Source organism: Carettochelys insculpta, chromosome 1 (assembly GCF_033958435.1).
Source record: "Carettochelys insculpta isolate YL-2023 chromosome 1, ASM3395843v1, whole genome shotgun sequence".
Lineage (NCBI taxonomy): Eukaryota > Metazoa > Chordata > Testudines > Carettochelyidae > Carettochelys > Carettochelys insculpta.
The window spans coordinates 330,030,039-330,056,010 of record NC_134137.1 but is presented as its reverse complement, the minus strand read 5'-3'; the positions used below and the strand labels follow the sequence as shown (position 1 = coordinate 330,056,010).

At 38.2% G+C, this 25,972-nt stretch overlaps 1 protein-coding gene across 1 annotated transcript in view; it reads right to left on the bottom strand.

Moving 5' to 3' along the window:
• FOXP2 (forkhead box P2) overlaps positions 1-25,972 on the bottom strand; it is a 659,870-nt gene that overhangs the window by 132,824 nt on the left and 501,074 nt on the right. The window contains exon 5 of the mRNA XM_074984096.1: positions 22,827-22,916. Within this exon, the coding sequence (XP_074840197.1) occupies positions 22,827-22,916 (90 nt within the window). The remainder of the gene's footprint in view (positions 1-22,826; positions 22,917-25,972) is intronic.

Sequence of the window (25,972 nt, the reverse complement as noted above, 5' to 3'; positions counted from 1 at the left end):
TGCTTTATTCTGTTTTATTTTAACTTTATTATTTTTAATTTAAATAACAGGTACAAAGCGATGGTTTCAGTTTGGATCGTTCACATTCCTCATTGATAATATAGGGAAGCTGAAGTGCATTTAAAAATGTTTTTTGTTTTGCCTAGTTTCCTGTGACACTGATCATTTCATTTTCATGGCTGGAGAATCAACACATAAAACCTCACACTTTTCCAGCTTATTAGTCTAGATGTGCCTCCCGTGAAGTACATTAAGAACATGAAGAGCTGACATACATCATAATAATAGACTCCAGAATGAAATCCACAATCTGTTTAGCCAAACATCACTACTAAATAATCACCACTGGTTGCAAGCTCCGCCCATCCGCCTCAGATAAATTGAGTTACTTTCCACCTTTTGAGCAACTACGCAACTTATAACAGCAATGTAAAAGATGGTGATTACCATACCAAATTCAGAATACTGAGTAATAAAATAGATATGATGTACACCCATAGAACTACTGCAGATTATCTACTTGCATATTATTCCAAAGAACAATGTATGTGCTGAAGTTAATGGTTACTTAAAAACAACATTCTTTTTACATGTGTGTCATGAACCCCATCAGGCCCAACTCTATCAGCATAGTGTCATGAAGGTCAAGAAGGAGATGCTCAGCAAAGAGAAACATCTGAGGAAGAAGTTATCATACACAAATGATACAGTGTTCATGGGGAAACACAGGGGTAATTAACACATGCTTTTCAAATTGGATGGACAGAAGCACAGAATAAACACAGAAATTGGTGACTAGACCACCAAACTCCTCCTTTGAGGCAGCTCATATAGTACACATTGACTGCATCTACACTAGAGCATTTTGTTGACAGTCAGCTAAACTTAGCAATTCTGCCAACAGCGTTCTGCCTCTCTGTGATGAGGAATGACACCTTTGTCAACAGTTTCTGTCAATGAAAAAATATGTGTAGATGCTCCGGGGGGCCCTCTGTTGACAGACAGGGTTTCTGATTCACCAGGCAGCCCTGTTTGCTGAGCTCCCTGTTGGCCATTCTGTCGAGATAGTGACCGGGCAGTCTGGCTGCTCTTTGATGACAGAGTGGATTGCTCTTTCGATCTGCTCTTGTTTGTGGCCATAATCTGCTGGGAGAAGTTTTGCTGGAAGGTCTCTTCCGACCGTGACTCCGGTGAATAGATTGCTGTAGTGTAGACGTTGCCATGAGACCATCAGATAACAGGTGCTGACTCTTATGCTTTGCAGAGCCTCATCTATGATGACTATACTGTAAGGTCCCCACATTTGCAAACTTAAAGTTTGCAATTCAATTATTCACGAGCGGCAGCTTGAGGCCACCTCTTCCTGGGGCTCTGGTGTGGAGTGCCAGTGGCTGCCACTTCCTGTCCAGGCCAAGGAGGAGAGGCGGCCGCCACTTCCCTGGGGCAGGAGCGCTGGCTGCCGCTGCTTCCCCAGGGCTCTGCACCGCCCCCTCCCCCTCCCGTATTTGCAAAAATCAACATTCGTGAGGTTTCGGAACATGGAACCCTTGCAAATGTTGAGACCCTACTATATTGTTATTAGCTGAGACTTTTAGGGCTTTGATGAATGGCATTAAAAAAAAGAGCAGAGATTCAGTACTGAGCACATTGTGTGGCACTGGAGCTTTGAATTCAGTAAGAGATAGAAACTTAGCACCAGTCACAGAGAAATAGCCATGTTAGTCTGTATCTTCACAAAACAAAAAAAAAGCAGTCAAGTAGCACTTTAAAGACTAACAAAATAATTTATTAGGTGATGAGCTTTCGAGAGACCTACCCACTTCTTCAGATCTGCAAAATTCTGATCTCAGCCATCCCCCCACCCCCGCTCAACTTGGAACTGTACTCAAAATGTTCATCATGAAACAACACATGCACATCACATTCAAATGTATTTGTGGGACATTCCTGAGATGCTAAACAAATGCCGTGCAACATGGTAAGTTCATAGCAGAGAAGATCAAGATCCACCACTCCAGGCAAACATCCAAACAGAAAAGGGCATAAAAAAAGAGAAGGTGCAGCTGGAATCATTACTGTGTCAGGCACCTTTCAATGTGTGATGGTGTACATAGTGGACTAGAGTTTTCTTGCAGATTAATGAATCTGTGAATGCTCAACAATCTGATGTGGGAGGGAAGACTTAATAACCCACAGCATCAGTGCATCAATCATCAGTAAAAGAGGTTAATAAATCTCTTGCATAAATAGACAACCATTCCGGGCCTACTGAAGGACTACTATGTGTGGGATACTTGATACTCTAAAAGGTACAGCTAGATCAAAGGTTGAGTCTACATGGACCTGTAGTGCCAGCAGCTTCATGGAAATGAACAGCCTCACAATTGCAAATGGCTCTCATTAACATAATCATGTGGCTGATTAGCATAGCTGCGTGAGATTTCCTGACCGGCAGAGGCTGCTGTTGGCAGTAAACAGGATGCATAGATGTGCCTCTGCTGGCAAAACCCCTCCAAGCACAAGGGGCTGGTGACAGAGGGGCACGACAGAGCCATGTAGACCCACCTCAAGTGTGTATAAGGAATATGTAAGTCACACCAAGAAATTAGAAGTTCCTCCATTTGGCTTGCACTTGAAAAATACTATTTACTCAGCCTTTTGACCCACAAGAGAAGAACATCTATTTTATCTATAGTTAAAAATAACAGATACGCATTGTTCCACTGTGAAAGGATGTTACTGTTTTTTCACCATGTAACCATTAAGAACAACATTCAAAGAAACCCAAAATTATGAACTCTCTCTGGGCAGGGACTGTCTTTTTTTATTTGTATGTTGAATAACACTATGATCTTTGACTGATATCTGTAGGTGCTACTATGGAACAAATTATAAAAATGCAAGACAGAATAAAGGTAAACAACTCATATTTCTTTAAATGTAACCATGATAATAACCTATCATTCAAAACAAATGGATGCTTAAAACATTGCCAAATATAAAGATAATACAATGTTATGTTTAGGAAAATAAATGCTTAATTTCTAGGAATGTAAGTAAAGCATTCCCCTCAATCAAAAAAAAAATCAGAAAAATTTGTCAACCTTGATAACAATTTTTGGACCTCTGTGCTTTATATATTGAGTCTGTTCTGGTAGGTCTATGTTTTGAAGAAGTAGGTCTGTCCCACAAAAGCTCATCACCTAACAAAGTACTTTGTTAGTCTTTAAAGTGCTACATGACTGCTTTTTTTGTTCTGCTAGAATGCAGACTAACATGGCTCTCTCTCTGTCATTTATTAAGTAATAAGCTTTCATGGATTAGACTCACTTCATCAGATTCTGGGGCAAAAATCAAAATACGGTGGAGGAAGGGAGGGCTAGACAGATTCGGGGGGGGTGGTGAAGAAGAAGAAGAAGGGGAAAAAAAGGGTGTGAAGTCATCTTTCACTGTAGTAACTCCCTAGAGCCCCACCCTCCCACCAACACCACAAGAAGAATTCTATGTGAACTCCCCTGATGGTCACAGTGACAGTCTGGACTTCTATATTGAATACTTCTGCAAATGTGCACAGGCTGACATGACACAAACACTATGTGACATACCATCAGAGTCTCAGAAATAACTCTGACATTATAATTAAACAGGCTGACAAAGGGGGTGCTAGAGTCATCATGAATAAGTCAGACTACGAACAGGAAGCAGTTAGGCAACTCTCTAACATCATATTCTACAGGCCTCTTTCATTTGATCTCACTGAAGAATACCAAAAGAAACTACACCATCTGCTCAGGAAACTCCCTGCTTCAGCTTGAGACCAAATTCATATAGAAATGCCTACAGACCCCAAGCCCAGAGTATTCTATCTGCTATCCAAGATCCATAAACCTAGAAATCTGGGATGTCCTATCATTTCAGGTATTGTCATCCTTATAGCAGAACTATCCTGCTCTGTTGATTTCTTCCTCAAACCCTAAACTACCAGGACTCTTAGCTATCCTAAACACACCACTGACATCCTGAGGAAACTACAGAACATCCACTTTCCTGAGAACACCATCCTTGCCACCATGGATGTAGAAGCTCTCTACACCAATATTCCACATCAAGATGGAATACAAGACATCAGGAACACCATCCCAGATGATGCCATGGCACATCTGGTGGCTCAGCTATGTGACTTTGTCCTCAGCCACAAGTATTTCTGATTTGGGGAAAATTTATACCTCTAAGTCAGCAGCACTGCTATGGGCACTCCCCATGGCCCCAGAGTATGCCAGCATTTTTAAGGCTGACCTAGAAAAATGATTCCTCAACTTCCATCCCCTCTCGTTCCTCCTTTACTTAAGCTACATCAATGATATGTCCATCATTTGGACACATGGTAAGGAGACCCTTGAGAAATTCCACAAGGAGTGCAATAATTTTCACCCCATTATTAATCTCAGCCTTGACCATTTCACACAAGAGATCCATTTCCTGGACATTACAGCACATATCAAATGGTCAAATTAACACCACTCTGTACCAGAAACCCACAAACCTCTACTCTTACCTTTATGCCTCCAGCTTCTATCCAGGACATACCACGCGATACATTTTTTACAGACAAGCCCTAAGACAATACCATTTTGACTCCAATTCCTCCAACAGAGAAAAAAATCTACAAGATCTCTATCATGCATTAATAAAACTTAATTATGCCCTGAGAAAAGTAAGGGAACAGATTGACAGAGCCAGTTGAATACCCAGAAACCAGCCACTGCATGATAGGCCCAAGAAGGTAAACAACAGAACACCACTTGTCACTACCTATAGCCCTCATCTTAAACCCCTCCAGCACGTTATTGACAATCTACAACTATATTGGAACATGATCCCTCACTCTCACAGGTCCTGGGTGACAGGCCTGTTCTTTCCTATAGACAGCCCCCCAACCTCAAGAAAATACTCACTAGCAGCCCCACACTGTACCACAGAAACACTAACCTGGGAACCTATCCCTACAACAAACCCTATTGCCAGCTATGTCCACATATCAATATTAGAGACACGATCACTGGACCTAACCACATCAGCCACACTATCAGCGGCTCATTCATCTGCAGATCTATTAATGTGATACACACCATCACGTGTCAGGAATGCCCCACTGCCACGTACATTGGACAAACTAAACAGTTCCTGTGCCAAAGGATGAATGGACATAAATCAGACTTCAGGAATTGGAATATGCATAAACCTGTAAAGGAACACTTTAATCTTTCAGGACACATAATAAAGGACCTTGAAGTAGCAATTTTGTTACAAAAAGATTTTACCACCAGATTACAAAGGGAGACATCTGAATTGGAATTCATTTGCAAGTCTGACACAGTTAACATGGGACTGAACAGATAACTCAATTATCTGATGCATTACAAGGACAATTTCCCCACCTTTGATATTTGCAGGAATAGTACCCATCCCACCTTACTCAATTTACTTCTTCCACAGGTTGTATTTATGATAGGTGACTTCCCCTGCTTTTTCATTCTTCAGGTATATGTATTCTTAGTTTCGCTCCAAAAGAGGTACAGTACTGACTTTTTTTTTTTGTTTGTTTGTTTTGGTTACTCTTCTGAGACTATTCCCCTCAATAGGTATTAATGGACATTATCTTGGTATATATCAGCAAAGTATAATCATTGTACATATAAGATCATTCTCCTTAGCTTCTTATGATAGGACAAGAAGAAATGGGCTTCAACTGAAGAAACAGAAGTTTATGTTGGACAGTAGAAAAAAATTTCCTAACTTTTGGGGTGGTCAAGTTCAGGATTAAATTGCCTAGAGTGATTGTGGAATCTCCATCATTGGAGATATTTAAGAACATGTTGGATAAATATCTAAGAGGGATGTTAAAGATGTTGCTTGATCCTGCCATGAGGGCAGGAACTGAATTTGATGATCTATTGAAATCCCTTCCAGATCTACAAAAAACAAGCAGTTCTGTAGCACCTTAAAGACTAAAAAATTTATATTAGGTAATGAGTTTACGTGGTTAAAACCACATCCATGAGATTAGAAAATCTGAAAAACACTAGGGGCTTGTCTACACTTGCCCCCAATTTCAAAGAGGGCATGTTAATCAGGGCTACGGGAGATTACTAATGAAGTGCTGAGGTGAATATGCAGCACTTCATTAGGCTAATTCTCCCCCGCAGCAACTTTGAAGCTTCAAACTTTGAAGTGCTGGCATGTATGCGGGAGTAAAGGGACTTTGAAGTGCCAGCGGGCTACACCCACGCCAGCACTTCAACGTGTGAAGCTTTGAAGCTGCTGCAGGGGAGAATTAGCCTAATGAAGGGCTGCATATTCACCACAGCACTTCATTAGTCCTGTTGCCCTGATTTACATGCCCCCTTCGAAATTGGAGGCAAGTGTAGACCCAGCCACACACATCTACCCCTCATTAGGAACTGATGCATAAAATCTTCTTGAGAGAATAGTCAAAAAGAACTCCCCTTATTCAACATGGCTACTCAGTCCTATTGTTTCCAGTGGGACCAATGTCAGAGGCATTTGCCCTCTTTCATAATGGCTCTACTTCTCACTGTGCCAACTGACAGTGAAGTTAGGGAAGATGGTGGCAGTCCCAGAAGGCAGAAGGGAAAACAATCTTAGTGAGAACAATGGGAGATGGACAATGGAGATGAACAAACAACAATGGAGTGACAGCCATTTTGAAAGATTCATGGAATTCTCTTTCATAGGACATTATATGTCAGTCCCAGCTGAAAGAGAAACTTTCAGAAATAAAGAGCAAGGGCAAAAATGACCATTAGTCTTATACAAAAATCTTCATTTGTAACCTGCGCATAAGATTTCAGTAAATTTAAACTGTTTCAGAAGTCTGACACTTTTGTTGTATTCCATTAAACACTGAACAAAATGGATCTGAAACTGAATGCTAACTTTCTTTAGGGACCTTTTTAATATATTTCAACTTCTAAACAAATTAACTGATTTACTGGTAAATGTTCAGAAAATTGTATTCTATACTTAAAGAATAAGTGCTGGAATTTCACAGAGAATGCACAGTTTTTTACCTACATAACAAGGAGCTTGAGTTCCTTTCTTGAATGCAAAACATAATTTAACCTTAACTATGAAGCTACAACTGGCACCTCCATAACTACCTTGCTTGGAGAGAAGTTATAATCAGTGAATACTTTAGGAATACCTCCTCTTGGAAGGCCACAAGTTGTGTTAGCTAAATAGGGCTTTCCATTTTCCTAAACATGAACTCATATGACTATTTAATTTCTAGTGAAACTGTGAGTGGCTTGGGTAGATAGAAAGTATGTACTTTAGGATTTTAGTGATGTTAAAGCTCCTGAAACTAAATCACTAGTTCTCACATTGGATCTAGTATGAAGTGTCACTAAAGACAAAAAAGAGGAAAAAAAACCAGCTGTACCCTGGGGCTATGTCTACACTAGCATCCCTCTTTCGAAAGGGGGGTGATCAAAAATGGCAATTTCAAAGTGCTGCGGCTGCTATTATGCTAATAAGATGCTGTGTATTCATTGCAGTGCCTCATAAGCATATCCCAAAGTAGCTCATTAGCATTCCCCTTTCGAAAGGGGGGTACTAGTCTAGACACAACCTGGCACTGTTTTCTTCTTTCTTTGCCTTTCTTCATTTTAAATTTGCTTTTTCATTATAGACAAGATTTTTAGTAGAGCTAAACAGCCAATATTTTAGATTTTACATTTCACCAATTAGAATAACAGTTCTAAATGTAAGATTATGCTTGGACTATCTTATACATAACAGTTTGAAAAAAAATCTTATGTACCTGTTCCTAACACCCATGCATTTTACTCATTTACTGGTTACGACAGGGTACCAAAAGAACTATGGCCTGATGTACAGGACTAGGAGTTGGAAGCCCTAGATTTTATTCCCTACTTTGGCAAGGATGTGCTACGTGACTTTAGGTGGATCATCACTTTATTTCCGTGTACCTCTGTTTTCCTCATACACACTCTGTATTGCCTATTTAGACCATAGGCTCTTTTTTGGGACAGTGATTCTCTTTTACTATATGATTATGCAATGATTAACACAATGAGTACATGATCTCGGTTGGCACCTCTGGGAGCTATTATAATACAAATAATTAATAAAACTAATAAATATTAATCCTGTGAGTAATCCAATTTTCTCCAACAGCAGATAACCTCAAAATCTCTAACAATGGGAAAATGTTGACTTACTAATGATGACCACAGAATAAAAGACAGCCATTTAAAAGGACATACTCCGGAGCTAAGGAATGCATCATCTCGATTATCACAGATTTTTTTCCCATATGCTGGTGTTTAGGCCAATAAACCATGCTAAGGATTTCCAGACACAGCTAACAGATTCTTTATTATCTCTTCTGAGACATGACGACTTTTGGCAATGTCTCTATGCAGATCTGTCCAATTGCTGCTGTCTTCCAAGATACAAAACAAACTCTTTATGAGTTTACAATGGGTTCATGCATTATTCTGTATTATATATATGTTATACCTGCTAATAATAAAGTATTATTAATCAATAATTACTAGCAATAATAATAACCATGCTTGCAATGAAAATCTAAACAGCTAACTTTCCCAGAACAAAAATGGGAAAAAAAAAACCAAAACCCACCACCTGTACCAGAAGTGAACATTTAAAACCACAATAGGAAGTATTTTATATTTAGGGTGCAAACAAACACAAAAATAAACTGTTAGCTGAAGCAAATATTTTCAAAGCAAGATTACTCATATGGTGCTCCCACTGTCACTGCCATGAGAAAACCAAGGAGCACATTATAGATAGATGACATTTTATTGAGCTAGATTTCTATCCACAGATTCCTCATTGGCTCCTTCAACAATCTCTCTAAATATGGGATTCATACACGACTGTATGAAACTCCATTTCTGGGTAAATTTAATCTGTCATATGCTCCAATATATTCATTCTCAATTTAAAGGCAAGAATGGTGCAATACAATAGCTTTGGATTTGGATTATTTGGTGTTTTACCACTGACTTCACTATAGGCAAAATCAGCGTACATAATCTCAATGGGAATCCATATATAACAGTAATAGAATCCAAACTGCACTTTGAAACTCTCTCATCCATCACCCTTGGGACCTGACCACTGCTCGACCAAGGAAGGTCAGCATTGCCTAGCAAACATTGCTAACACTTTCACTGCTTACTGGGTTCTTAGAAGACATTTAGAGATAAATTACAGCTAACTAACAGCACAGAACACTAAGAGCCAGGATTGGTGTCTGGAAGCAAACTTTATGGGACCACAGGAAACCTGACCAAAGCCACAATAAGTGGTCCTCTGGCTAACTGAAATCATGCCAGATTATGGAGAGGTTCAACCTGTACTACTTTGTAGTGGATAGCACTGTGAAGTGTAAATAATATTTATTTAATTTTTCATTGGGATAATGCTATCAGTATACACACAATGATATATATTTGGTGACGTATTTTAACCCCCCATGACTGTCACCTTAGAGTGTTTATAATATACATCTCAATAAGCACAAAACAATAAAACATAGCAAAGAAACACATTATATTAAATAGTAATTTTAGCCCAAATGCTTCAAGAATATGTGGGTTTTATGAGAGATTTTTTTCAAATTATGTAGTAGTTAGTTGCTTGCCATTAGAATTAAAAATTTTAGTCTTGACAGTTTCTGAGAAACTCTTTCCTCTAATGTATATTAGATCATTATTAGTCAAGAAGATCTGTCTGATTAAATATCACTTATGCAGATGAGCTAAACGTGTTCTTGAAAGCATACACAAAAGTCAGAGTCATTTGCTTTAAAAATGTAGTTTAAGACTATTATCTTACACATTTGAAAATCCCAGTTAAATTAACAACATTATTAATTAAATGATTATTTAAAATGTCTGAAGAGCTCTGTACATTTTCTCTCCAACACACATAAGCATAAACATTTCCTGAGACTGAATTATCTAATAAGATGCTGAACTAGTGCGGTATCTTTTTTGCACCATGAAAGAGGAACATAAGAACATAACATAAGAATGGCCATACTGGGTCAGACCAAAGGTCCATCCAGCCCAGCATCCCATCTGCCGACGGTGGCCAATGCCAGGTGCCCCAGAGAAGGAGAACAGAAGACAATGATCAAGTGATTTATCTCCTGCCGTCCATCTCCTGCCCTTGTTCTGAAGGCTAGGGCACCATACTTTATCCCTGGCTAATAGCCATTTATGGACGTAACCTGCAAAAATTTATCAAGCTCTTTTTTAAACCCTAATAAGAGTCCTGGCCTTCACAGCCTCCTCGGGCAAGGAGTTCCACAAGTTGACTGTGCGCTGTGTGAAGAAAAATTTCCTTTTATTAGTTTTGAACCTACTACCCATCAATTTCATTTGGTGTCCCCTAGTTCTTGTATTATGGGAAAAGGTAAATAATTTTTCTATATTCACTTTCTCCACACCATTCATGATTTTATATACCTCTATCTATAAGTGGGTTTTACTCTTGGATTTCACACTTCCAGAAGATTTGTTGGGCAAGTCACTAATCCTCTCTGCAATTCACTTCCAGCCTTTAAATTTGGAGTAATAAAACAGACCCCATTAAAGAGCTGTGAGATTTTTTTTAAATATTTAAATCAGATAACTGGATAGAAGATGGCAAATAAGTGATAAAAATGACCCAAATGTGTGGAGCAAGCCAGAGAGAAGGAATTGACAATTCTTGTGATTGTGGAAAATAAATTCAGCAATTTCTGGTCTTCAGGCTGCACATAACAGAGCATCCAAGCCTTTACCTTATATTAAGAGAGGGTACGAGTGGAGACAATATTACAAATTTACTTGTGGGCATTTATGCTGTATTTTTAAAAAAATACCATTTACACTTTTTCTATCCAATATATAGTGGTAGTTCTTCATGCTTATTAAAAATATATATATAAAATATATTTAAAATTACTAAGTACATGCACCAAATGGTATGAAATACAAACGCTCCAGCTACTTCATGTGAATACCACAGTCTGAATGGGCTTAGAATCAGTTAAACAAACTTCTCATGACTAAGCAAATCTGTGCACAAATTAACCTTCTATGCTTCTCACGGGAGCTTCACAACTGATTTCAGCGACTTTGGGGTTTCATCCCTTATGTTTCTGCCTAAATTAAAATCTTTGTCTCTAGCATCTAGTTCTGACTCCACACTTTCCTTCATTTAGATCAGCAAAGACCACGGACCCAGCAACCATCCATATCTCTTTATTTTCTCATTATTACGTCTGCCTCAAAAATCATTCCCCAAAACCCAGCTGATCCACGAAGAACACGAATACATCTGAAACTTAACTGACTACTGTTTTAATTACATTGTATCAGCTTGGGTCTATAGATAACATGCTATCGTAAGTAATATTTTCTTGATGTATGTATTTTTACTATTATTAGGCACTATTTCACTAGAGAAATGTTTCTAATATGTTATGTTGTGTTTCTCAAAATCAGGAGTGCAGGCCAACCCTCCTTCAACTTAGCTTTTTTGAACAAATGCATTTATTGTGGTGACTGAACGTAGAATCTTATTAATCATTTATATTTTGAGATTCTCCATGGGATCCTTACTGTATCGATATTGCTGGAATACAGGAATATTTCCATGCTATGTTTGTAGAGCTACTTTTTTTTTTTCAGACTCCTTGAATAGCTGTTTCATTTAGAAAGATTTTGCACCATTAGCTCTATTCTACCTTTGTTTATTAAGAAATATATTAATTTTCCGCAAACTGGCACACAAAGACCAGTGTGTACCCCTTAGTTCATCACTGGACAAGATGCAGTCGCACCAACAAGAGATGACATGAAGGTGGCAGTTCTAAGACCACGAGAAAAAAATGATACTTTTAGGCTGTATTAAGGTGGGTTTTTTTCACTCTATATTATAAAACTTTCTGGTTCCTGAAATGTGCACTGAGATAACCACTTTCTAAATTTATGACTAAAATACAAAGTTTGGTCAAATAGTTAATTCCAGTAATTCATTTTTAATCTCATACCTATACTTGCAAGCATATACTAAAATGAGCACTTATCAGAGGTGTCATACAACTGGATACATTTTCTTTTCTCCATTTGACACAGGCAAACTACACAAAGACAGTCACATTGCTTGATACAGCAATGGCACAATTAACACAAACAACTAAGCAAAATATCCATAAAGTTAGCCCAATGAACATGAAATGAATAATCAATCTAAATATCTGATTTATGAAGTAAAATGAATCTGTAAAGAAAAAAAATCAGTAATGGCAAACAAAAATGATAAAATGGCATATCAGTGTGATTTTCAGTCCTAATTTTTTAATTGGAAGGCAGCAAAAACAACAACATATCTCTCTCCATCTAGGTGTGGTTTCCTTAATGTCTAGATAGAGAACACTATTTATTAAAGAAATTTTCTGTGTTTACAATTACTTAATTAAATAAATGTCCCTTGGAAACCTCTCTTATACCCTGACAGTTATTTCATTTGAAGCTATTTTTAGAATTACAAAGAACCACCTCACCTCACTTGGATGCAAAGCAGATAGTGACTTATAACGAAGCAAAAACAACTCAGAGTGCTAAGTAGTTTATGGAATATTTTCCTTGGCTGTTTTCTGGATCAGCAATTTTTATATCACTCTGTACTAGTATGTTTGTTAAATTCAAGGATGTCAAAAGACACCTGCTTGAGTGGTGGGATCTTAAACCAGTGTAATTAGGAACCTGCTTGGAAGCAGACCCTTTAACAGAATCATGCTGAGTGGGGAGCCCTTCACACCCCCCCACTCAGCTCTTCACAGGCTTTTCTGGGCAACCAGCCAACTGGTGGGAAAATCAGACCAATCAGAGTTGTTGCAAAAGGTCTGGAAGAGTGGCTCACAAAAACCTGCATCTACCATAACCATAGAGGAACTACTCATGCTGCAGAAAAAGGAGCAGTTATGGTGAGTATGAGGTCTGTGCAGGGAGCATTGCAGGAAGGTTAGGAGCAGGGAAAGGATTCCACCTGGTAAAACAGCACAAAGAAAAGAAACACTCTTAGGACCTGAATTCTGTTAGTTCACAGACCAGATGAGGAAAAAGACAGACACTCCCAGTCTCATCCAATTCATAGCAGCAATTCCTGGCATAAAGCAAATGGCAGGATCCATCATGAGAGGAATTTGGTGCTGCAGAGTTGAGAAAAGATTAAGTATTATCAAATCCTGGACTTGGAATTTGTGAGCCTATAAGAAGAGTGACTTTGGGATTCTTTTTTCCCCACTCCACAGTCAGCAAACAAAGTCAGAGGATCAGCAACCTAGGTAACTGAAGGTAAGCACATGAGAGTGACAAGAGGATCAAGTAACGTAGATGTACAGGAAATGTTTTTTTTAACCCTATAATAATTTTTCAGATATTCCTACATTTTCAAATCATGAACCATGACGAAAATAAAAAAACCTCAATTGTTTTATTAAGTCATAGTCAAAAATCAAATTAGGTAAATTAAAAATGTTGTTTTAGTCAGTTCAAAATCTTCCATTTTGATTTTAAATATTTTATACTGTTTTTCTACAGGTTGAACCTCTCTAGTCTGACACACTCTTATCTGGCAACATGATTTTAGCTAGCTGGATGTCCACTTATCATGGGTGTGGCCAAATTTTCCAGGGTCCTCTAAAGTTTCTTTACATCCACCCATCCTATTTGTCAGTGTTCTGTGCTGTTATTTAGCTCTAATTTACCCCAATTGTCTTCTAAGAACCCAGTAAGCAGTGGAAATGTTGGTAATACTCCTAGAAACTATTCACCTCCAGTCTCTCTCTCAGCACCAGTCAGGGTAAGAGTGTGTCGGACTAGAGAGATTCAACCTGTAGTCTTTTACCTAAATTTCAGAACAAAAAGAAAAATTCTCATTTAAAATACTGGAATGGGACAATTTGAGAATTACGAAACCTTATTTTAATTTTTCAACTGAAAATGTGTCCAAATTGACCCTTTCCCATTCTCTCACTTATGATGAGTTGGCATTTCCCAAAAATGAATATGCTCCTGAAAAATTTCTCAGCAACTCTAAAAGAAAGAGAGAGAAAGAAAGAGATTGTTACAATAATAAATTCTGAGTGAGAGAGAGGCATAGAAATCAGGAGGATGAACTGTAAAACCTGTATGTTTAAAAGTAATATGATTTCTAAAATTGCTAACTTCTACATAAAGCCCACAACATATATAAAAAACTGCAACCCATGTACTTACATGCACTTATGGTTATAATATGCTATTGTTTGAGCAGTTAGCCCCTGTGGTGTTATTAAGAAAGAAAAGGTCCTTGCCCTAAAGAGTTCTCTGTATATCATACACAGATCTCCAACCCTTATTACATCATTATTGTCTCACTCAGTGCAAGTAGAAGCATGGGAAGTACAGGATGCACATGTGAAATTTTTTAATATATGTCCCTATAATATTCATAAGATCCAAAGATTTGCAGAAACATTTTACATACATGTCTAACTACAAACATTTGGTTTATCAGTGAAAAATAGAGCATGAATAAACTACAGATGTTTAATATAAGCTGAAAAGTCATTTTCAGCAACAATAAATCAATATGAAAACTAAAGTGGGTGAAAAGCAACATGCAGTATCTTATACAAAATCATTCTCTTTAGTATTTAGAATGTGACAGAGGCATTCTAGGAATCTATTGGCTGACTTTTAAAAAAATGTTTGATGTTTTTAACAGTGAGAAGTGATTTAAAGCAATACTTGTCATGACAGATGTTGGGGTTTAAAGATAACAGACACAAGATATTCATTTTCACCAGTGACATAAATAAAAAAGAGAGGACAGGTACTCTGGAATGGGTCTCTGTTCATCAGGGTAAAACCCATACAAATGAGAGAAGAATCACATTTTTAAAGCATTTTCCTTACAATATTTCCAGTACAATATCAAGTATCCATCATACCCATCTGATTTACAGCTGGTCTTCTTCCTTCTTTACCACATTGATCTCTCCGTATTACATGAAACTCTTGTTTTCTTCACTGCTGAAAGCATGGAAGTTTACACAAGGGCACAGACTCATTCACTTTAACTAAAAATAACTCCCTTCCCTCCTCTTCCTCTCTGGGGTTTATCCTTGCCTTTAGAGTGGTTATCACCAATGCAAATTTCTTCACCTTAGAGGATAACTGCATATCTTTCATAGCAGATCTACTAGGGAAAATGGGACTTACGCATTTCTAGCAGCTAGCTTCCACATTTAATTTACCCCAACCCTCAATGTTTGCTTATTTGTAGGCCCCATATTTTCTTCAGGGTTATACTCAAGAGGACAAATCTGCTCATTACAATTCTCCTCTTACGTTTTAGATATTCACATCTCTCCAAATCAACGCTCTCAAATATGTGCAAAACTATCATGCCTTGCACCTTAGGTACGCAGGACTTATTTCAATCTGAATGGAAGGAATGTATGCAATATAGTTGGCCTGAAGAGCTGGAAAGAGAATTTTGGACTAATGAAATTGGTTGCTATTTCTGACTGAACTAGCACAGAAGAAATGCAATGTACATTATTATCCAAAACATTTATTTCTTCTTTTCTTTATTTTAAGCAAGAATCCTGTACATATTTAGGTGACACCAGGATTGTATTCAGTGTTTACAAGACCCAAGACAAAACCGAAAAACAAATGCCCGAGCTCTTCAGGTATTTCGTCTGCCCTCTAGTTTCTTATGCCCACTTATGCCTCTTTTGATGTTTCAAAATTTTTCATCAGGTTCTTTATATTGCACTATATATTATGTTTTAAAAGTCTATTCTTGATAAGCATAACATTTTTCATAACATTTAGTATTTTGTTAACTAAATATTTGATACCAATTTACCTTACCAGAAGATCTCAAGGGAGATGAATGAATTAGGAGTAGCTCTGGGGCAGGGAAAGCAGGCAGGCGAGGCTAGCAGTAGAGTACATGGGTGTTCTTGTGGGTACATGTTTTTCTATTTGTTGAAGAAAATGATGCACTGTTTACTTCTCTCTAACCCTATCCTCCCTTCTAATGTCATTCAGAACCTTATTCACTCCATATTCTGTCCAAATGTACTCCAATCTCTTCCCACACTGGTTCTTTCTCTGTAACACATTGTACGTGCATGTACATGTGCCTCATCACACACATGCATATACACCAATACACATGCATGGCTTGTTCCTATCTTCACCAGTCAAAATACGCTGCTCAGTACTTTGTCTAATTTTAATTTACTTCCGATTTGTTGTTTATTATTTGCTTTTCATTTGCCATTGACACAAGATAAATTATTTTGTTGGACCAATTACCTCTAACTGACAAGTCTGAGCTTGTCATCCCTTTGAGCTTAATGCATATGGACAGAATTATTTTTTCATAAAAGACTTTATAAAAAAGATAGTATCTGATTCTTTAATAGATGTTATATATATATGTCCAGCTTCTGGTACTCTTGATACTAATCACTACAAAAACGAGCATTAAGAACGAAACTTACAGGCACACAACTTTCCTAAAACCAAATTTTATAAAATGATTATTTCAATGACATGTTCATACTAAACAAACAAAGCTTACCTTAACAACTAACACTCTCTACCACATGATATTTATACAACAGGCTTGGTACACACAAAGCTTAACCCTTTGGTTCCAGAAGTCATGCTTTCCTGACATAGCATCCTAATGCAAAAGGCGTTTATATTGATGCTGGAAGTAACAATCTTCCGACATTAAGTTGTTAATAAGCATCCAGTTAACTATAAATACATTGCTGTACAGAATTAAAGATAAATATAAATTTGTTTAATTAAAGTTAAAACTTTTGATTTAATGAAAATGAAGTACGTCATTATAAAGATTACAGTGGATAGAAAAAATATGTTTTCATAGATCTTAGAGAAAAAAATGTAACGTGTCTGTGGCAGACCACAGCCTGTAGGCTGCAAGGAGCTGGTAGAAGGCAGCTATATTGGAAAGTGGGTTAATGTTTTCCTGTGCCCCAGTTAAGCCCAAGGATCTGGTAGAAGGCAGGTATATTGGAAAGTGGGTTAATGCTTTCCTGTGCACCAATTAAGCCCAATTAGGGCAGGCAGCAGGGCCTCATTAGGAGTCAGCTGCTAGAGGGGCTAATCAGCACCTGTGGCCAGCCAAGGCCTCTGGACTTCCTATAAAAAGGCAGAGGGGTGAAGGAGTTGGAAGGTGTGCAGGTCAGGGCACGGCACGGCACAGGAAAGTATAGAGGGGAAGAGGTGGGCGAAGTGGCCCAGGGTGAGGCCGCTAGATTGGGGCAGGGGTGAGAGCCCCTCACTAGCTGGCTCAATCCCTTAGAGACCCTAAGGGTGGGCAGGTCTGCACTCCCCCCGTCCCCCCGTTCCCCAAAGGGCCACCCTGCTGCAGCAGCAAAAGCCTGCAAGGGGGCCTGTTTTACCCCCACTCAGGATGTGCTCACGATGAGAATGGCTTGTTAAATTGAAACCTTTGCATCTGGAAAGATCTAGGTAGTTAAGAGGCCATCGTGAGCCTCTGAGGCACACCAGGGAACTGTCAAGAAGCAGAGGAACCCCTAGGAGGCTAACAGGGAAATTTACTTGGAGATACACATTAGAACTGGAAGGGACCTTGGGAGGTCATCTAGTCCAGTCCCCTGCCCTCTTGGAAGGACTAAGCACCATCCCTGATATCTATTTGCCCCAGACCTTAAGTGGCCTCCTCAAGGATTGAGCTCACAACCCTTGGTTTAGCAGGCTAATGCTTATTTGTCACATGCCATCCGAACAGGTTTTATGCAGCCTACAGCAGAACCTAAAACATGAATGTAAAGATTAGAGTATCTGAAATAATCCTAATGCTCAACAATGATAGCAAATCAATAACATTTGCCGTTGTTGAGGAACCACAAGTCTGCCCTATGGCTGTGAATGTAACAAAAACAAAAAAGGCTGCCAGTTTTCATACCTCAGCTACATGATATGAGATTCTTCAGGGGCTGTAGGAAAGTTACTTGTCTAAAACAGTTCTAAAAGTTTAAGTGATTTTTACTTAGCATACATACTCTGGGAATGTATTGTTATGACATTTAATAATTCCAGGAGTGTGGCCCGCTTGCGTCACAACAGTCCATCATAATCACAGCACCACTACCGAAGATAACAAATTTTCAGGAACCAAAAATAAGAGTACAAAAATCTTTACCTTAGCATTACAGTATGTTTTTAAGGGTGTACTCATAAGATAGTAAAATATATTACTTTTTAATACTTAGATTAATATCTTCCATTCTCATCACTATCCTGGTTTAGTTATGCTTCTGTGTGTTGTTAATCAGTGTACCTACTGATTGGATCCATTCAGTTGGTGCATTAGGGTAATGAATGGCATATATAAATATGTTTCAAATACATTTATTCAGATAGCTATACATGAAAGTAAAATCACTACTACAACTCGTATGCAAGCTTGTCAGATGGGATGTTTTTCTCATTTTTGCATAAGACATGCTAATGCTTATACCATCTGCAGCCTTGAAACCCAGAAAAAAATGTAAATAAAAATAGAGATAAGTAGATAGAAATATGCATTTTGGGAACAGGCCATCTACACAAATTTTACAGCTATGTAGCCATCACTCAGAACATTGACACATCCAAATCTGAAGCACGAGCACCTTTCGGAAACAATATTGGTGATCTAACCAATGATATTTTTATTAAAATAAATACATAAACATTTAAAATGACAAACATAAGTCTTCTCTGCCTTCTACTCAGCTTATATGTTACTTTCAAAAGGATTTTTCATAAGAAGCTAGTAAGAACTGCTTTGGATCAATACTCAAATTCCTCTAGAAAGATCCCAAAGGGTTCCACAGAGGCATGATGTGTGTTAAGTACCAAAAAAAAAATCCATGGCCCACTACCTCAAGACCCTATCTTAGTGAGGTGAGGTGAGGTTGAAAGTTTTCTGCAGTAACCTTTGAATCTACTGACTAGTTAACCTATGCCACAGGCTACTAAAAATCTGGTACATGTTCTGTAGCAATTAAGAAAATATACATAAAATACCATATTGAATGTTTTAAAACCAGACACTGAACACGTGTTACAAAATTAATATAAAAACAAAATGTGTTCCTCTTTCTCCTTATGTGCACCTTATTTTCAACAAAATATGGAGTGCATGAGCGGTGCAATGGGAAATATTACCTACAGCTGACTGCAGATGTATAAGGTAGTTAAAAAATTTTATTAGGTTTATAATATAGTTCCAATCTGTTTCCAGTTGCCAGACTGGACAGTTGCTCTTAAATTAGAAACACACTAATACTTAGGCTACTTTAGTGTTTTAGAGGGAGACGTTTGTTCTTCCCTTTCACTTCAAGCATATGTTTCTTGGTATTTGTGTCCTATAAATCCTATGTTGTTAATATGTGTATATCAATGCGTATTGCTATGAAACTTTGGCATTAAGTTACCATTAAATCTCGCATAATGAAATAATAATATTGTATAATTTTATGACCTCTACTACAATATTTGGCCAAACAGGCAACATTTAATGCCCAAGATGTAGATTTCCACGACATAACGAACAATGCAAAGCTTTGTATTAACAGTCAACGACAGAAATAAAGAAGCCCCAAGGACTTATTTTCAAACCTTTTCATACACGTTACAGTCAGAAAGAAAAATAAAAGTGGAATTGTACTCAGACCTGAATTTACATGACATTTGAGATACAAACTGAAGTTGGAGAGCAAATTTAATTTTTCTTTAATTTAAAAAGTATCGAATAAAGAGAACAAGCTTAATAAGAGACATTATGGGCATTCTTGGTGTTTGGAGCAAAATCTGGCACAAAAAAGCAGCAATCCTGGTTTTAAAGAACTTTAGAAAAGAAAATATTTGCTATTTGCTTTCTTTATTTATGCCTCCATTGTTTCACCACTGGTGAGAAGGAAGCATGGGCCATCATTACACTTAGTTGTGTGTCTACATTGAAATTAAACACATACAGATGGTTCATGACAGCTGCTCAGGCTATGGGTTACGCTCAAGATGGGAAGCCAATCTCTTTACAGCCTCACATAAATGCCGATCTGTTGACACAATCCAGATACAGGTATTTAATTGCAATGGAGACATTCTCGTGCTTTCCCCAGGAGACTGAAAGACACAGGGCATATCATCCATCTTTGATCCATACGGTATCTGAGGACACCGAACCTGTCCTCCAACCCCCCTCTTTTAGAAGACTCTCTTCCTCTTTCAAAATAATCATCATCCATTTCCATTTGAGGTCTGACTCCACGTGAGTTCCCCCGATTTCATTATTGTTCCTCCCACCCTACTATTTCTCTCAGTGCTTTCCTCCTTAGACTTGAAATAAAGATCAGGTGGTGGGTGGAGCTGCCACGCCTACCCTTAAGCACTCACTGAAGGAATATGACTGACAGGTCAGGCAGTTGCTACCTCTCTGGCCACTTGTTTGGCCTCTCCAGATTTCAGAACGTACAGTAAAGGGAAAAGCCAACACTGAGAAGAAGGGTGGGGAAGCTGAGACAGTCTCAGGACTCTTGCTTGCTTTCTAAAGCAGATCCTTGTGGCAGAATGCCAACTGTATATATTTAATTCCCCTTAGACATCTGCCTGAGTCTTTGGTGTTGTTGTAAGCACTTATAGTTGGTTTAAAAAAGCTAGGGCAGTCCTCGCTGAACTGAGACATCTCGTAAGTATGCAAATTGCTGCAATTTTAAAAGCACATTGGAAAAAGGCGGAAGCGTAGAGCTGTGTGAACGAGTCCTTATGTTCGTTTATGAATGTGTCACAAAGAAAAGGGTGAAAATGTGGAATTACATTAAAAAGTACACAACATACTGTTTCTGGTAGAAAGAAAGAAAGAACGAAAGAAAGAAATGCACCCCACAAATTACGTCCGAGACAAATAGGCACTTATTATTTTAGGAAACTTAACTGAGGATGCAGAGCAGCCCCATGTGGCTGTTTGGCACTCTGGCTCAGTGGAGAACACCTATCAGAAAGGCACCACACAGAGATCCACTGATCTACCAAAGAATATATGTGACTTCCTAAAGGCTCTCCAAGAAAAGTAGACGGGGATATAAGGGAAAAGATGGGAGGAATTATATTTTCTTTAAACCAAGAACCAAGTACAATCATCTCTCACATACTGTTGCCTTTTGCTGTTCACCCATCAAAGTATGAACAGTTTGTTTCCTTGAAATGAACGAGAACCCCGGTGTTAGCAATACATAATTTCATATGTAACTCTTACTTACGACAACCTACAAATTCAGCAAAACTTATTAATCCCCCCCGAAAATAAACAAAAATACCCCTTTATGGGCTAACATTTTGCTTTTTACAAGTGGCACCCAAACTTTTATCAATGAAGTTTTTGAAAAAAAAAATCACTCAATGGCTACGTCTACACGTGAAGCCTACATCGAAGTAGCCTATTTCGATGTGGCGACATTGAAATAGGCTATTTCGATGAATAACGTCTACACGTCCTCCAGGGCTGGCAACGTCGATGTTCAACATCGACGTTGCGCAGCACCACATCGAAATAGGCGCAGCGAGGGAACGTCTACACGCCACAGTAGCACACATCGAAATAAGGGTGCCAGGCACAGCTGCAGACAGGGTCACAGGGCGGACTCAACAGCCAGCCGCTCCCTTAAAGGGCCCTTCCCAGACACACTTGCACTAAACAGCACAAGATCCACAGAGCCGACAACGAGTTGCAGACCCTGTGCATGCAGCATGAATCCCCCGCTGCAGCAGCAGCAGCCAGAAGCCCTGGGCTAAGGGCTGCTGCACACGGTGACCATAGAGCCCCGCACGGGCTGGAGAGACAGCATCTCTCAACCCCCCAGCTGATGGCTGCCATGGAGGACCCCACAATTTCGACGTTGCGGGACGCGGATCGTCTACACGGTCCCTACTTCGACATTGAACGTCGAAGTAGGGCGCTATTCCGATCCCCTCATGAGGTTAGCGACTTCGACGTCTCGCCGCCTAACGTCGAAGTTAACTTCGAAATAGCGCCCGACGCGTGTAGCCGCGACGGGCGCTATTTCGAGGTTCGTGCCGCTACTTCGAAGTAGCGTGCACGTGTAGACACAGCTAACATGTGGTAACACAATTCACATACCCTGAGCAAGACACAGAATACAAACATGAAACTTTGGAACATATTTTTCTAAAAAATCCAGGTACTGTTCCTTTGCAATTCAACTAGGTGTGTTGGCAGCTTTGGAGTTGTTCAGCATTTACTACTTGGTTAGAAGGCTGCTGGATTGTCTAGGGCTGCTTTGTTTTCTTTGATGACATTTTACTTTTAGTCTTTGACCCAGGAATTTTTACATCCATTTGTGAGTCAGAGCTTACACAAGCTCTTAAGATATCTGTACAATTCTTCATATTGCAGCTACTGAACTCAGATTTGGTATGCAGAAATCTCTGTAGTAAGTGACCTTTTAAGTATATACAAACTACAACATATTACTATTGTGCAGTGAATTTTCTTTATGAATCTAAATGAACTACTAGCACCCAAGCATAAATACTGTTCATATGCAAGAGTACACTACAGACAAACACATACATGGGCAAGCACAATGCACTTCCTTGTGAATAAGGCCCCAACAATAAGCATATTTTACTAACCTGCAATGGTCTCTGTTTCTCACTTCCCTTAGGAGATTTCAGTCCACTTGTCTGTTGCTGTAAGAGCAGCTGTCTTGCTGCTTGGAGTGCCTAAAAGTAAAAAGACAATCCTGAAATAATTTTTGAACATTTCATGGAAAGAGGCTTAGTCATTAGGAATATTAAGTAAGTACATTCAGAGAAAATATAGTTTCCTCCTATTCAATTTCTTAAAGTATACAAGAAAAATCCTCAGAATGTACATACATAAGACTTCACTACAATTTATGGATGTACATGAAATCCTGCAGGAAATAAAGTTAATTTGTTTAAAGTGCTTGAAGAGGAAAAATCATAAACTGCATCAATAGCCTCATTTCCACAAGGAACGTGTCTTTGAGTGTTCAACTAAAATGCCCACTCCCTTGTAAATTATCATTCAATTTGCATTTTCATATTACAATTTTGAAGCAAAAGCAGTCGACTTCAAGTGTTACCGGAAGCTGTAATTAAATTTGACAAATCAACATCAGATTATCTTGAAAGTGAATTAATAAGGATATTCATTGAAGATTAAAACCACTTTTTTGTACTTACAATTCAAGGGGAAACCTCTCCTTTGACAAAATAAAGTGCAGTTTTAATGCTAAATAAAACTGAGTGGTTTTCATTTGCATTCTTAGAAAAATCAGAGAACAAAGAAATTACCACTCCACCAATCAGATTAGTTTCTGTGTATGACAGTATCCCAATCAAAATATAAGATGTTTTCATTTATTTTATATTTTCATTCCAACTCAGCAAAATAAAGCTAAGCAATAGAAATGTATATAAATATTCCATTTATCAGAACAGGGTTAGTGTAAATGAATTTTGTCCATACACTGACTGTAAAAACCAGAGCTACAAAACATACTTACTAAAAGATTTTTAAAGGAAAAATGGTTTAAACTAACTTTAAAACATGTATAATGAAGCTACTTGAAGAACTCTTGTTCTCCTCCCTCTTCAACATTGGAGTTCACTGAATAGTAGTTTCGTTATTTAACAATGTATTAAACAGTGTCATATTGCTTTTACTGGAACGTATAGTATATACAACACGATACAATGCAATCTTATTTCACTGATATCTTCCTAAAATAATCAAGATTCTCAGCTGATAAAGAAAGGTGCAATTTTGATTAGACTCAAATGAGCTGGTTTTTAAGATAGTTTCTAGTATCCATGACAACAGTTGCTTTGACAAGATGTGCATATGGCATTACACTGCCAGCTGGTGTGAACAATGTTTGAACTACTGCATTGAGATGCTGAGCAAACAGAAAAAGTTGCCACGTCTTAACCCTCAGGGAAGGCAGTCATCCCCTGATCAATTATGAAAAGACAGAGATGGGGCTGCTACAGTCTGGCTCCAAGCAAGTTTTCTGAGAAGCCAGGCAGACATAGAAAACCAAAGTAAACAAACTGAATGCGCTAGCCCCATCTCCTAACAACATTGATTTGTCTCCCCATAGAAGGATCTGGTACAAGTTTGCAGAGCATACCTTTAACATTGGAGACATTCCCACAACAATCTATTTATTGTCTCATCAAATTCTTGAGTAATTATAGATCAGCTTCATCACTATCAGTATTATTACATGCCCCTTAACCTAGGTAATGATACAGAGAGTGAGCCAGCTTCTGTTCTTTAAAAATAAGTACAATTCAATTCAATGTGCTCTTGGAGTATATTGTCAACCACAGAACTTATGTTCTATTCGCTACTCTAAATAATTTTCTTTGCAATTGTGGTTCTTTAATAGTTTCTAAAGGCCAAATCCTGGTCTTTTTGCAGTCAATGAAAAGTATCCATTGACTTCATTGGGACCAGGATTTGGCTCCAAGGTCCTATTCTAAAACACTTGGCTGAGAAATGGTACAGTTCACACATCACATTCTTTTTGATTTGTAGAGAGTTTTATGATCTTTCACAATCTTTGGCACCCGACCTGAGGGAGACTGGAATTAAAGAGAGGAAATCATTGCACTGTTGAATTGACAGAAGCCTGCATAGCTCACCAATCAGATGGTGTTGTTACAAGGACCAGTGAAGAGGTCTGAAGATAAATAGAAGAGGGAAAGGGCTGAAAACAATTAAATTTCTTTTTATTTGTAGTGGAAGCAGAAAGTTAATTAAACTGATTTCATGTGGAAAAATTGTAATAAAGCGTCTTGGTGGTATGCAGACTGGTCATTGCTTGAAAACATCGTCATCCAGGGGTTATTTTCATACTTTATAAGTTGTTTCAGTGTCCCAATCTTTCTCAGAAACTTAGAGCACTAGCACCAATATAAAAAGAAATCCAATTTGGCACAGCTCTAGATTTACTATTCTGCCGGGCAGTAATATTGCTCTGAGTATGGGCAGCATATGAGCACAACATCACTATAAGAAAGCATGAATTCCAACCAGTGCAAAAGAAGCCACAGTGAATGAAAAAGAAGCACATCAAAACAGGATATGTTTGCATAAATGGCAACACTACTTAAACTAGCTTGATTTATATGTGCAGGTACTGACATCTTAGAAGAGTAAAGGCCCATCTTTTAATACCAAATGTCTTACAAACGATGACTATTTGAATACTTTGGTGAGTTTATTGTGGCAGTTTAGATTACTGTAAACACAGGAGATAGAAGAAGGACAGAAAACAATTTTAAAAGATCAGAGCTGATTTAAAACTCATATGGGGAAATCAATGACAGTCTTTGTTCTTAGCTCTGTTATCAGATGGTACTTTTTTTCTTCAGCATAGTGGTTAACACTTTGGTATTGCTTCTCAGTAAAAAATTCTCAGACATATTGTTCTTCTCAGAGAATTATTATTGGCACTATTCAAAACTGAGAGTTAGGGGACTATAAAACATTCAGTTCTATCAGTTCATTTACTGGTATTAAATCCTTTGAAAACAACTTGATAATTTAAAGTAAAATATTAATGTTGGAAGACATTAAGGCAAATTCCATATAACATTAGTGAAGTTCTGTGAACTAACTGGATGATAATATGCGGTCTAAATACAATTCAGCTTAAACAGACTCACAGACGTTTACAAACTTTGCTGGTCATAATTATGCAGTTTTGACTTGAATGCTAGCAAGGCAAAGGTTTCTTCGGCAG